This window comes from Theropithecus gelada, chromosome 11, assembly GCF_003255815.1.
Source record: "Theropithecus gelada isolate Dixy chromosome 11, Tgel_1.0, whole genome shotgun sequence".
NCBI classification, from domain to species: domain Eukaryota; kingdom Metazoa; phylum Chordata; class Mammalia; order Primates; family Cercopithecidae; genus Theropithecus; species Theropithecus gelada.
The window spans coordinates 52637001-52649183 of NC_037679.1; the positions used below are offsets into that span (position 1 = coordinate 52637001).

At 45.1% G+C, this 12183-nt stretch overlaps 1 protein-coding gene across 7 annotated transcripts in view; it reads left to right on the top strand.

The window, feature by feature from the left end:
* The first annotated feature begins 3425 nt into the window (after positions 1 to 3425).
* Positions 3426 to 12183, top strand: part of NUDT4 (nudix hydrolase 4) — a 25781-nt gene continuing 17023 nt past the window's right edge. For 2 of the 7 annotated variants that reach the window (XM_025401559.1, XM_025401560.1), the window contains exon 1: positions 3426 to 3957. In XM_025401559.1, coding sequence (XP_025257344.1) covers positions 3859 to 3957 — 99 coding nt within the window. In that variant the 5' untranslated portion in view covers positions 3426 to 3858. Of the gene's footprint in view, positions 3958 to 4071; positions 4311 to 6512; positions 6557 to 10990; positions 11031 to 12183 lie in introns of those variants that run through there. The other 5 variants (XM_025401562.1, XM_025401563.1, XM_025401561.1 and 2 more) reach the window with 4 other exon arrangements.

Sequence of the window (12183 nt, forward strand, 5' to 3'; positions counted from 1 at the left end):
CCAGCCGGTGTAGCCCAGTCTTTACTGGATCTGAGGAGGAAAAACAAACCTGTGTCTATCTCAAGCGTGATCTGGCTAGATATGATCTAAACTTTGAAAAGTGCCTAAGCACATTTCAGATGCATATTATGTGTTAAATACTAAGCAGGGAGCTTTGAGCTGGGGCAGTGCACCCTGATACTGAGGAACTGACATAGAAAAATGAACACCTAGCATTGTAATTTGTCCTTTTGCTATTCTCTTATTTATTTATTTATTTATTTATTTACTTACTTACTTACTTTTTGAGACAGAGTCTCACTCTGTGGCCCAGGTTAGAGTGCAGTGGTGCAATCTTGGCTCACTGCAACCTCCGGCTCCTGGTTCGAGCGATTCTCCTGCTTCAGCCTCTCGAGTACCTGGGATTACAGGCCCATGCCCCCACACCCAGCTAATTTTTGTATTTTTAGTAGAGACGGGGTTTTGCCATGTTGGCTAGGCTGGTCTCAAACTCCTTACCTCAGGTGATCCACCTGCCTCGGCCTCCCAAAGTGCTGAGATTATAGGCGTGAGCCACCACGCCCAGCCTATTCTCTCATTTTAGTCAAATAAGTTTCCTTTTCTGTTAGATCTCTCCCCAGTAATTGCAAAAACCAACCAAATAAATAAGTATGGGAGAGAGGTGGTTATTTATATTATGAAAGCATTCTGCAGTTTAATTCATTGCAGAATCTAAGATCCTTCCCTCCACAGTGTTAAAATCCAGAGCCCTCTCAATTACTCTTCCACACTTTGAGGAAAAGGAAGAGAGGGAGAGATCTCCAGTGGAAATTTCCTTGTTAATAACATCTTATGTTTCTCTAAATGTTTTGCAGTTTCAAAGCACTTTCAGACTCACTCTGGTATCTTAGTTAAGCCTTGTACCAGATGTCATAAATCATATTATGTTCATTTAAGAGGTAAGAAAAGACAAGGCTCAGAGATGAAGCAAATATCAATGGTAGTAATTAGTTATATATATAACTAATATATACTGTTTTTGCATATACATAACATATATATAGAGAGAGCGAGTATATTTGTAGTAATTGGTACATGCGAGACCTGAAGCCAAGATTTTAAAACCAAGTCCAGTGGCCAAGAAGCTGAAGCAAGTGGCTCACACTCACTGACTTGGTGCTGCTGTTTTTCCTCCCTTCTGTGATTTGGTTCCAAGCATCTTCCCTTTTGTTCTCAGTTAATTCTGATGCATGCCTTCCCTCATGTAATTAATAAATGGGAAAGACTTGAGTGAACAAATATTCAGCCAACTAGTATTTATTGAGCAACAACTAGAAGCCAGATCTTTGAAGGGTTTTAAACAAAGGAAATGGAATCTCTTGTCATTTAAAAAGACCATAGTAAAAATAAAAATAAAAAATAAAAAAGACCATAGTGAGGATGGTGCAGTGGCTCACACCTGTAATCCCAGCAGGTTGGGATGCTGAGGTGGGCAGACTGCCTGAGTTCAGGAGTTCGAGACCAGCCTGGGCAACATGGTGAAACTCCATCTCTACTAAAAAATCCACAAACTAACCAGGCATGGTGGCGTGCAACTGTGGTGGTTACAGCTAGTCAGGAGGCTGAGGCAGGAGAATCCCTTGAGCCTGGGAGGTGGAGGCTGCAGTGAGCTGAGACGGCGCCATTGCAATCCAGCCTGTGCAACCAAGCCAGGATTAATAACTTTATTGATGTGAACCAATTATCCAAAACTAATAATCACATATTAGCCATAATGGCGTTCCCAGCTAGATGTGTTCTGCCTGTGTTTGTAAATCCTGGATATAAATTTCAAGTGCCTTCAATAAGAAATCATTGACTTGGAAAACATCTCTGCGAAGCCTTGATAAGATTTCTAAATGTGGTGAAGCCTCATTCTTCAAATTATTTATTCAACACTAACTCATTCTACAAACATATCTGCTGGGCTCTGGGAGCAACAAGATGAGTTAGATGCAGCAGTCCCAAATCTAAAGGAGGTTGGAGACTAAAAAGGAAAGACCAGTGCCTGCTCTGAGCTCTCCAAGAGTCTCCAACCTCTCAGTCAGGCTTTACAGCCCCCTCTGCCAGAGGCGGAACCAGCTTCCCTCCGCTCTGCAGCCACACTGGCCTTTTCTTTCATTTCTGAGAACTCTCCTCACTCCCTCCCACTTTGGGCTCTGCAGAAATCCCAGTTCCCTTTGCCTTGAAAGCTCTTGGTCAATTTAGCTCCTCCTCCTTCAGCTCCCAGCTCCTGCCTTGCTGCCCCAATAACCTTTTTCTGACTGCACATCCGGTCAAATCTCCGTCTGAAACCCTCTACTACCTTAGACCCCATTACATTTGTAGTTTTACGTGTACACTTGTGATCATTTAATATCTGACGGTTTGCTCTCAGGTGCCTACGCTCCTGGAGAGGCACGGGCTGACTGGTTTTGTTAGATGCCAGTGCCTGGCACACAATAGGCCCTCCAGGGGTGAAAAACCAACCAATCAAGTCAGGACCCAAGCAACCTGGGCCTCCGTGGAAGGGCAGGATGGCCTGAGTTTGGATTTCTCTTGAGTTACCTTAAGACCAGGCCTCCTGGCTCCTATCTTAGCCCTTCTAACACTCTGAAGTGTAGAGGTTGTTTGTTCCAAGTCCCCAAGGGACTGTAAGCTCCCTGATATCAGAAATCCCATTATATTTTACTGCTGTGGCCCCAGCATCCAGCTGTACTGTTACTTAGCAAGAGATCCACATGAAAACCATTTCGCAACTATTAGCCATTGCCAGTATTAATACTTTCCGGAAGGTGGCACAAAGTGGGGGATGTTATCGATAGCTTCAAAGAAATGTTTAAGCTAGAGTTGACTGTTTAAAAAAATACAAGCCATCCCCAACCAAATATTAAAAATACAAATACAAAAAAAAAAAAAGGAAATTTGTCTGCTCCTCATTTGTGAAAACAAAGGAAAAAAAACCACTTAACGTCTTAACCTTTCTAGGCCTTCACTCTCGCCTCTCCCCGCGCTACACGGGCGAATTCTGGACGTATCTACACAGTCACCGCGGAGTCTGCAATCGTCGCAAAGTCCCCTGGCATTTCCTGGCCAGGCTGCAACTTTGGTGAGGGTGTATGTAGTTACAACCCCTGTAGTGGAGCTGGTATTTAGGGTCCTCATTGGCAAAGTCGAGGGTATCAGCAGGGAGGGAGGGGACCTTGGCTTCTTTCCATTCACTGGCATGTTTCCGGGGCACGGTCATCCCACGCTGGACTCCAGAGTCAGTCCCAGGGCCTCGCCGAACTCGAGCCCTGGAGCGCGCGCGGCCCCGCCCACCCGGCGGCCGAGGCCCCGCCCCTACCTCCCCCGCCCCACCCACCCGCCCCATTGCAACGGTCTCTGCACGCAGGCGCAGTGGCGCGCGGGGGAGGCGGGGCGCGTGTGGGCCTCACTTAAACAGTAGCGGAGGGGGCGGCGCGCGGTCGCCACGGCGCTGCTGCTCAGTGGGAGCGGGTCTTCGCGCAACTGTCTCCGCGTGGCGCGCGCCTCGAGCCGCCCTTCCCCTGGCGGCTGCGGCCGGAGGGAGCGGAGGCGAGCGGGAGTCGGGCTCCATGGAGAGCGGCGGACACCCGGGCAGAGGCGGAGCCTTCATCTCGGCACCCGGGCTCCAGTGACCCGCGCTAGCGTCCCGTCCCGCCCGCGTCAGAGCGGCCGCCGGCCCCGGGACTGACCGGCCTCGCCGCACCTCCCGCACTGACCAGCGCTCCCGGCGCCCCTGCGCCCGACTCGCCCTCGCCCCCACTCCCCGGCGGGGTGGCGGCGGCCGGGCCCCCGCAGCGGCGGCCGGAGCAGCAGAAGCAGCAGGAGCCTGCCTCTATGATGAAGTTCAAGCCCAACCAGACGCGGACCTACGACCGCGAGGGCTTCAAGAAGCGGGCGGCGTGCCTGTGCTTCCGGAGCGAGCAGGAGGACGAGGTAGGGCGCCCAGCGGCGCACGCTGCCCTCCGGAGCGCCGGGGTCTGGGGCCCGGGTGCTTCCCCTCCCTCCCCGCCCGGGCGCAGGCTGAGGGGCTGGGAGGGATTAGCCCCCTTCCTCCCTCCCTCCTTTCCTCCCTCCCTTCTTCCTTCCTTTCTCGGGGCTGATAGAGGAGACAAAGGGGGCTCGCCCAGCCCCACTTTCTCCATCTGGGCACTCGAGAAGGCGCCTGGTCCCCGGGAAGGTCCCGGGCCGTGTGAGTCTCGCCTAGCGGGAGTCACCATCTTAATGTGCGAATTGAGTTGAAAGCCGGATAAACCTCGAGTGCTCAGCGAGAGGAGGGTGGAAATGGCGTGAGTGTTGCAGCAGAGCCCTTGTGCCTCTTTTACATATTTTCCTTCCATGTTACAGCCATTTGCGGTCTCGGATTCGATCTAAGCATGTTTGTGGAGTAACAGACAGTCCTCGTGCTTGGAATTGAGGACCCAGCAGTCTAGTCTTGGCAATTCTTGTGGGTCCATGAACCCGCTAGCTGTTGGCATAATTATGCCTCATTTTAAAAAAGGCCTTCCTTTCTTAAAGTTTTCTGACTGCAGAAAGATGGTTAGTGAAAAATGTGGAATAATGCCAAAAGGGAGACGATGGACTAGAGATGGGCAAAGCTGCCATTTTCAGACAGTAATGTACAGCTCTCAGCTTCTGTGTAAAGGGTTCTTTGCTCTCTGACTTGACATCTGGAAAGGAGCAGCCTTTCTCGTTCTAAGAGCAGTCCTTGTGTAATTTACCATCTGCATTGGGCTGAGAATGAGACCCTTGGGGTTTCCCTGGAGAGCGATTTTTACTTAATTCAGTCATATTTATTTAAAATGGCTCACTGTTGAAGTTTGCTTAGGGCAATAGTAGCCTTTTGGTATTGCCACTCTTAAGATAAATTACACAGGTAAAAAAAAATTAACACTCTGAGTTCTGCTTTCGTAACCAACCGTGTATAAAATACGAGGCTAAGGCTGGAGATGGGAATTTAATGGCTTCCTTACTGCTAGTCCCTATGTAGTTGTGATGAGTATGACTTAGAATACACTCAGTGGCTTAGTTCTTGTTATGTTAACAAAACGTTCTCGAAATTTGCCCTTTAACCCTTGTTTTGCCTTTATTTTTTTTTTGAAAAGAAACCAAGCCCTTTAGATGGGTTGCTCTGTGCTCACTCGTAGCCTTTACGTGTTATACCTGAAGCAAACGAGTGTCCAGAGAAATACGGTCCCAGCCTTTGAGATGGGTCTGCTTAGGAGAGCTAGAAACTGCAAAGGGAAAGGTTATTAACTGTTACAAAGTGAATAAGTCAACAAGCATTAAGTGTGTTCTGTAAAAAAGATAAAGCCTTAGCGGAAAGGGGCCATGTTGAGGCAAAGTAGTAAACTTTAAATATAAAAGAAATGATAGCCAAAAGGGATCAAGATAGGTCTAGGATCTTATCTGGTTTTCTCAATATCGTATAATGATACTCTTAATTGAGTGCTTACCATGTGCCAGGCACTGCCAGAAGAAAACTTGTTATATACATTTAATCCTTTTAACACTGGGAGGTAGTGAAGTTATTCCCATTTTATAGGTAAGGAGACCGTTGCAGAGCATAAGTACTTTCCCAAATGAGACATTTAGGAAGTGGTAGAGTCAGGATTCAGTCAGGGTCCAGTCCTTACTCTTGATGGTGGGCTCTGTTTTTGAATGACTGAGATTTTTGTGAGGCTAAGTTTGGAAGCCTTTCTGAAAGTGGCGACTGAAGTATTGCCGTAATGTGAACTTGGAATTCAGGCTTTGTAAAAATACTAGACTCTAGGGGAAAATATGAGTGATGGAAATTGAAATGATGATCTATATTGCGCTTATGGTAAAGCAAAGTCTGATAGAAGCTTTAGGAATTACTTTAGCAACAAAAATAAATGGTTATTTTTATGCGTGGATATTATTTCTACTGTAATAAATACTAAATTCATGGCCTGTAGTTGAGTCAAGAGACCAGTGTCATTAGGTAAGGTGAAGTAGGGAGCAAGTTTTGGAGAATATATTAGAGACATCCATTGTGTAAAACTTTGTAAATCAGATAACCTGTAGGTTGAGGATCGAAGTGAGTGAGTCGTCTTGTTAGAGGATATGATCTGAGGGAAGACTCTAGAATTCTCCTTAAGTGAAATGCACAGCCAACTTTAACATCTGGTTTAGCTCTTCAGAATTTTCATTTCTGTGGTTGTGCGTGGTTGAGGCTCTATCTATTACATGATGATTACAGAATAAACTCTGTTAGCTTTCCTGGAGATCCTATTGTTTCTCTATGAGTTTGGCTTCACTCTGTTGAAATTGCATTGCCAGACTTCCCAGGAGAGTCTAGAAAACCAGCTTGAACCCACCTCTCTAGTTAATAGGTGACAACTGTTTCCCTCTACTGGATGAAAAACACCTAGATCCTGGTTGGGAGATTTAAATATATGTTTTGTTTGAGGATGAAATGTTTATACAAATGGAAGTAAAAGAGTAATTGCAATTTGACCCCAAAAAAGCTATGTGGCGCTCCCATCTGGCTGTTCCTGTACTGAAGTTCTCAGTAAGTTTCTACTTTAGAACAGATTGTTCTAGGAAAGAAGATTGTTCTAAGAGCAGAGTTATTCTTTTAAGGTGGCTTTTTATATATTAAATATTTTCCATTTTATCTTCTTCTGCTCTGTAGGGTAAATACGTATTAGTATTTGTTTAGGAAGAAATTAGGTAGCAGAAGTAACCTATCCCAAGGTCACAGAAGCTGGCAGATCCTTTTGAGCTCTGGTCCTTTGTTTCTAAATGTTTTGTTTATTTGACCTACCTCCCCAGCTAGTTATTTCTGTGGGGAAGCACCTTAGTTTTGGCAGCTGGACTTCTAGACAGGCCCACAACTAATTGCCCTTTAGAGTAGCTGGGTACTGTGCTTGTACAGTGAAAGATGACAGTGCTTTTACAAATAGGTAATCAGAAATGGATTCTGTTGAATGTATTTGCATATATGATCGTTTAAAAGGGGATGAAGAGATGAGATCTTAGCTCCTAAGAAACATTCTATAGGGAAGTTTGGATAAGTGATCAATGGAAAGGGAAATAAAGTAAGGGAAAAGTGTGGTCGGGTATTCTGGGGTTAAGATCCAATGTGAGTCATTTGGAGTTGGATGTGGATGACTAGGAAAGGAGGGACCACTCATCTCAAATAGAACAAGACTTGGGGCTGTGGTAGATTTGGCTGCAGCTTAGGGATGGCATAGGATAAGTAATAGTTGAAATATGCAACACTTTAAATGTAAGGTTGAGAAATTGCTACACAAGAAAGGAACTCTTAGTTTTGAACAAAGAACATTTAGATATTAGATGTATTCAAGCTTGAGAGTGATCTGGCAGCAAAATAGGTTTGGACTGCTAAGGGGAGAAGTAGAATGACTTGATCCTGGGTGGAATCCAGACATACTTGCAAGAGAGGCATTAACAGATCAGTCTTAAGGACTAACCACTACAGGCCAGGCGGGCGGATCACCTGAAGTCAAGTGTTCGAGACCAGCCTGGCCAGTATGGCGAAACCCTCTACTAAAAATAGAAAATACAAAAAGTAGCTGGGCGTGGTGGCATGTGCCTGTAATCCAGCTACTCAGGAGGCTGAAGCATGAGAATCACTTGAACCTGGGAGGCGGAGGTTGCAGTGAGCCAGATCATGCTTTTGCACTCTAGCCTGGGCAACAGAGCAAGACCCTGTCTCCAAAAAAAAAAAAAAAAAGACAAGAAAAGAAAACTAACCACTACTCTTCCATAGAACTTGCTGCCCTAATTAGCTTTTAAGCTCTATGAGCCAGGGGCTGTCTTCTATAGATAGTCTGCTATAATGCTGAATATATATATATATATATATATATATGTTTTGTTTTTTTTTTTTTTTTTGAGACGGAGTCTTGCTCTGTCGCCCAGGCTGGAGTGCAGTGGCCGGATCTCAGCTCACTGCAAGCTCCGCCTCCCGGGTTCACGCCATTCTCCTGCCTCAGCCTCCCGAGTAGCTGGGACTACAGGCGCCCGCCACCTCGTCCGGCTAGTTTTTCTTTTTCGTATTTTTTTGGTAGACACGGGGTTTCGCCGTGTTAGCCAGGCTGGTCTCGATCTCCTGACCTCGTGATCCGCCCATCTCAGCCTCCCAAAGTGCTGGGATTACAGGCTTGAGCCACTGCGCCCGGCCAATGCTGAATATATATTACTGAAAAATCTTGAGTTGTACAAAATCATGCAGTAAAGCTTTGGTGGGAAAGGTTGAGTCTGAAAACCTAAAACCAGAGCTCTGATGAACAACAATACTAATACAAAATATTACTAGAGTTAAATCTCCACTAGCATTTTTATACTTAGAATCAACAGTCAGTCCATCCTTTTCACACATATGCTCTGGGGCTCATAGTTCTTCAGAGTTAAGTTCTTGAAGTATTTGTTTCAAATGGAGAACACTTTCATCAAAAATAAGTACTATCCAAAGGTAGCCTTTTTAAATTTATTTTTTATTTTTATTTTTATTTATTTATTTATTTTTTGAGACGGAGTCGCGCTCTGTCGTCCAGGCTGGAGTGGAGTGGCATTGTCTTGGCTCACTGCAAGCTCTGCCTTCTGGGTTCACACCATTCTGCCTCAGCCTCCCGAGTAGCTGAGACTACAGGCGCACGCCACCATGCCCAGCTAATTTTTTGTATTTTTAGTAGAGACGAGGTTTCACTGCGTTAGCCAGGATGGCCTTGTTCTGACCTTGTGTGTGATCCACCCACCTTGGCCTCCCAAAGTGCTGGGATTACAGGCGTGAGCCACCGTGCCCGGCCTGGAAGCCTTTTTTAAACACAGAGAAGTGTCACCAACCTCTTCATCTGTGCCTCCAGCTCTCCCAGAAGGTTTCCTATCATAAAACCAGGCATTAATGTCGAATTTGCATTGGATCATTATTTTTTTTCTTAGGGTCTTTGTATAACTTAAGACTTTCTCTAATTGAAAAAAGCTTAAGTCACTTTAAAACATTGACCTGCTAGGTAAAAATGCCATGGTCAACCTGACTTACCACATTATTGATAATACTTATCTACCAATCCCATATAACTTAGAGCTAAACATAGTTTGGAAGAAAGAACTGTTATTTCTGGTCTGCTGTGCCTCTGTAGTCCAAAAAGAAGTACTAATTTTCTTAATAATAGTAGGTAGCTGTTTAGCATGTATCAAACCATTTTCACAACCTATGTTCTTGTAAAATGTCTATGTGCATAGTGGGTGTTCCTAATAACACTGCTGGCCTAATTTTGGTTAAGTGTAGTAGAAGTAGGTTAACATGTAGTTTTAACCATTCATGATATCCTGATTCATGATAATTTGGGAAGAAAGAACAGCAACCTCAAAACAGTTTATAAGTAGGCCAGGTGCAGTGGCTCACACCTGTAATCCCAGTGCTTTGGGAGACCAAGGTGGGTGGATCACCTGAGGTCAGGGGTTCAAGACCAGCCTGGGCAACATGGCAAAACCTCATCTCTACTAAAAATACAAAAATTAGCTGGGCATGGTGGTGTGTGCCTGTAGTCCTGGCTACTCCGGAGGCTGGGGCAAAGAATCCCTTGAATCCAGGAGGCAGAGGTTGCAGTGAGCTGAGATTGCACCACTGCACTCCAGTCTGGGTGACAGAGCGAGACTCCATCTCAAAAATAACAACAACAAACGGTTTCTAAATAGCTACAATTTTCAAAATAAACCTCTTCATTCTTAGGGATCACTTGAGGTTCTCTGGATGGCTCCTCCCCTCCCCTTCCCGGGAACAGAACGTGGTATCTATATAGTGGTTGGAGTTCCTAGAGCCAAGCCACGACAATTGCAGCGTTAAGGGTAAAAGCTGAAACACAAATGGGAATTCGGGGCCCAGGGACCTACAGCCTCTGAAGGCATAACTGCATTAGATAGCCCTTGAACAGCACTCTCTTATACATCCTCAGCCAGGAGGACCCGTCCGTTGATAAAGGGTATAGATTCTATACAATAGATCGGGGTGCCCAATCTTTTTTTGTTTTGTTTTGTTTTTTTTTGGAGTCTCGCTCTGTCACCATGTTACCAGGCTGGAGTGCAGTGGTGCAATCTCGGCTTACTGCAACCTCTGCCTCCTGGATTCAAGCGATTCTCCTGCCTCAGCCTCCCAAGTAGCTGAGACTACAGCCGTATGCCACCAGGCCCAGCTATTTTTTGTATTTTTAGTAGAGAATATGAGCCAAGCCATGACAATTGCAGCTTTAAGGGTAAAAGCTGAAACACAAATGGGAATTCACTATGTTGGCCAGGATGGTCTTGATCTCCTAACTTCGAGATCTGCCCACAGCCTCTCAAAATGCTGGGATTACAGGCGTGAGCCACCACACCTGGCCTGGGGTGCCCAATCTTTTAGCTTCACTGGGCCTCATTGGAAGAATTGTCTTGGGCCATACATAAAACACACTAACATTAATGATAGCTGGTGAGCTAAAAAAGTAATAATTGCGAAAATATTTCATAATATTTTAAGAAAGTTTACAAATTTGTGTTTGGCTGCATTCAAAGCCATCCTGGGCTGCATGCAGTCCACGGGCCACAGGTTGAGCGGGCTTGCAATAGATCATTCTAATTCACAGACTTTTTTTTTTTTTTTTTTTTTAAAGAGTCTCACTCTGTCGCCCAAGCTGGAGTGCAGTGGCGCGACCTCGGCTCACTGCAACCTCTGCCTCCCAGGTTCAAGCCATTCTCCTGCCTCAGCCTTCCAAGTAGCCGGGATTACAGGTGCATGCCACTACGCCTGGCTAATTTTTGTATTTTTAGTTGAGACGGGGTCTCACCATGTTGGCCAAGCTGGTCTCTTACTCTTGACCTCAAATGGTCTAGCCACCTCAGCCTCCCAAAGTGCTGGGATTACAGGCATGAGCCACCATGGCTGGCCACTACACTATTCTTAAAGTGATAAATGCTTCTCTCCAAATGCTTAAAACCTTAGGTATCTAGGAAAAGACAAAATAACTCTTCAACAGTGCCAGGTGAGTGGTGTTTTATTCTAGTAATCGTCTAATACATGGAAAGAGGGAGTAAGATTTAGTAGTGTAGTAGGAAGAATGCTTGTGTGAAGATAGATTGAATAGAGTAGGAAGAGATGTCTTCACTTCTCACCACACTAATAGCGTTGGCTTTGGGGTCTGAGTGTGCTCCAAGTCTGGCTCTGCAGCCTGGTAGAATGAGTAGTCTCCTTTTCATAAATCTTTCCTATGGTCTCAGCTCTGATTTATCTGGAAGGTTGAATGCATCTTCCTTCATCTCTGTCATCGCTAATGTAACAGACTGGCATCTTGATGGATACAGAAAATCTAATCTACTCAGAGAAAGGAATTTCAAATCTATGAATGACCATGTGTGGCTCTGTCAACTGTTGGTGTGTCTTTGTAGAATAAGCTTTTATAACCCATCTTTAGAGCATTAATTAGCATGCTAACTATACTAGTAAATTTGAGGGTATCATAGAAATGTATAGATGGCTGTTGTGTGCATTTAGAGGGAGTATTGAAGAATAATGCATTGTGATAGGGTTCTAGAGATTGAGATTCTGCCACTTTTGTAGGAGGGGCTTAGGAGCAGCTGCCCATTATTTGAAATCAATATTATTGCAAGAAAAGCAACCATTATGGTTATGTTGCTGTGATTCAGTAAATGGCACCCTCAAAACAAACCAAAAAAAACTTTTACAATAAATTGTGCTGAAATTTGATTTTAGATTTCTGCATGTATAGAAGATTATATATATATTTGTAAATCTTTTTTTAAAAAAATATGTGTGTGTGTGTGTGTATATATATAATTTTCTTTTTTCTTTTTCTTTTTCTTTTTTTTTTTTTTTTTTTTTTTTTTTTTTTTTTTTTTTTTTTTTTTTGAGACAGAGTCTCGCTCTGTCGCCCAGGCTGGAGTGCTGTGGCGCGATCTCGGCTCACTGCAAGCTCCGCCTCCCGGGTTCACGCCATTCTCCTGCCTCAGCCTCCCGAGTAGCTGGGACTACAGGCGCCCACAACCGCGCCCGGCTAATTTTTTGTTATTTTTAGTACAGACGGGGTTTCACTGTGGTCTCGATCTCCTGACCTTGTGATCCGCCCGCCTCGGCCTCCCAAAGTGCTGGGATTACAGGCGTGAGCCACCGCGCCCGGC